The 575-nt window shown below is 53.2% G+C and overlaps 1 protein-coding gene across 1 annotated transcript in view; it reads left to right on the top strand.

Moving 5' to 3' along the window:
- Window positions 1-575, top strand: part of EMH_0045380 (uncharacterized protein) — a gene marked incomplete at both ends in the record, with an annotated part of 6496 nt that overhangs the window by 647 nt on the left and 5274 nt on the right. Inside the window, one exon of the mRNA XM_013496063.1 lies at window positions 3-575. Coding sequence (XP_013351517.1) covers window positions 3-575 — 573 coding nt within the window. The remainder of the gene's footprint in view (window positions 1-2) is intronic.

Raw genomic sequence — 575 nt, 5'->3', positions numbered from 1 at the left:
CAACAGCAGCAGCAGAAGCAGCAGCAACGACAGCAACAGCAGCAACAGCAGCAAACAAGAGTTGCTGCTGTTGAATATAGAGTACGAATCACCAGCAGCAGCAGCAGAAGTAGCAGCAGCACAAGCAAGAATAAAAGCAGCAAATGATGCACTAGCAGCAGCAACAAGAAGACAAAAGCTGCTGCAGGCAGTGCAACGAAACATAGGGGTGGGGCAGCATAGATACAGAAACGAAGCGAGAAGAGCAGAAGCAGCAGCAGCAGCAGCAGAAGCAGCAGCAGCAACAGCAACAGCAAAAGCAGAAGCAGATGCAGCAAGAGAAGCAGGAATAGCAGCTGTTTTTTCCAGGCTGCGTGTACACAGACTAGGAGCAGCAACAGCAGAAGAAGCAGCAGCAGCAGCAGAAGCAGCAGCAATAGTACACTCAGAAGGAGAGGGAGAAGCAGCAGCAGAAGAGACAAGGGTAGCAGTAGCAGCAGCAGAAGCAGCAGCAGCAGAAGCAGCAGCAGCAGAAGCAGCAGCAGCAGCAGCAGCAGCAGCAGCAGCAGGAGCAGCAGCAGGACCCCAAGAGCGTG

Source organism: Eimeria mitis, genomic scaffold (assembly GCF_000499745.2).
Source record: "Eimeria mitis Houghton genomic scaffold, Emh_scaff1892, whole genome shotgun sequence".
NCBI lineage: Eukaryota > Apicomplexa > Conoidasida > Eucoccidiorida > Eimeriidae > Eimeria > Eimeria mitis.
Note: the sequence above shows the minus strand (reverse complement) of the source record. Positions and strands in the feature narration are given on the sequence as shown.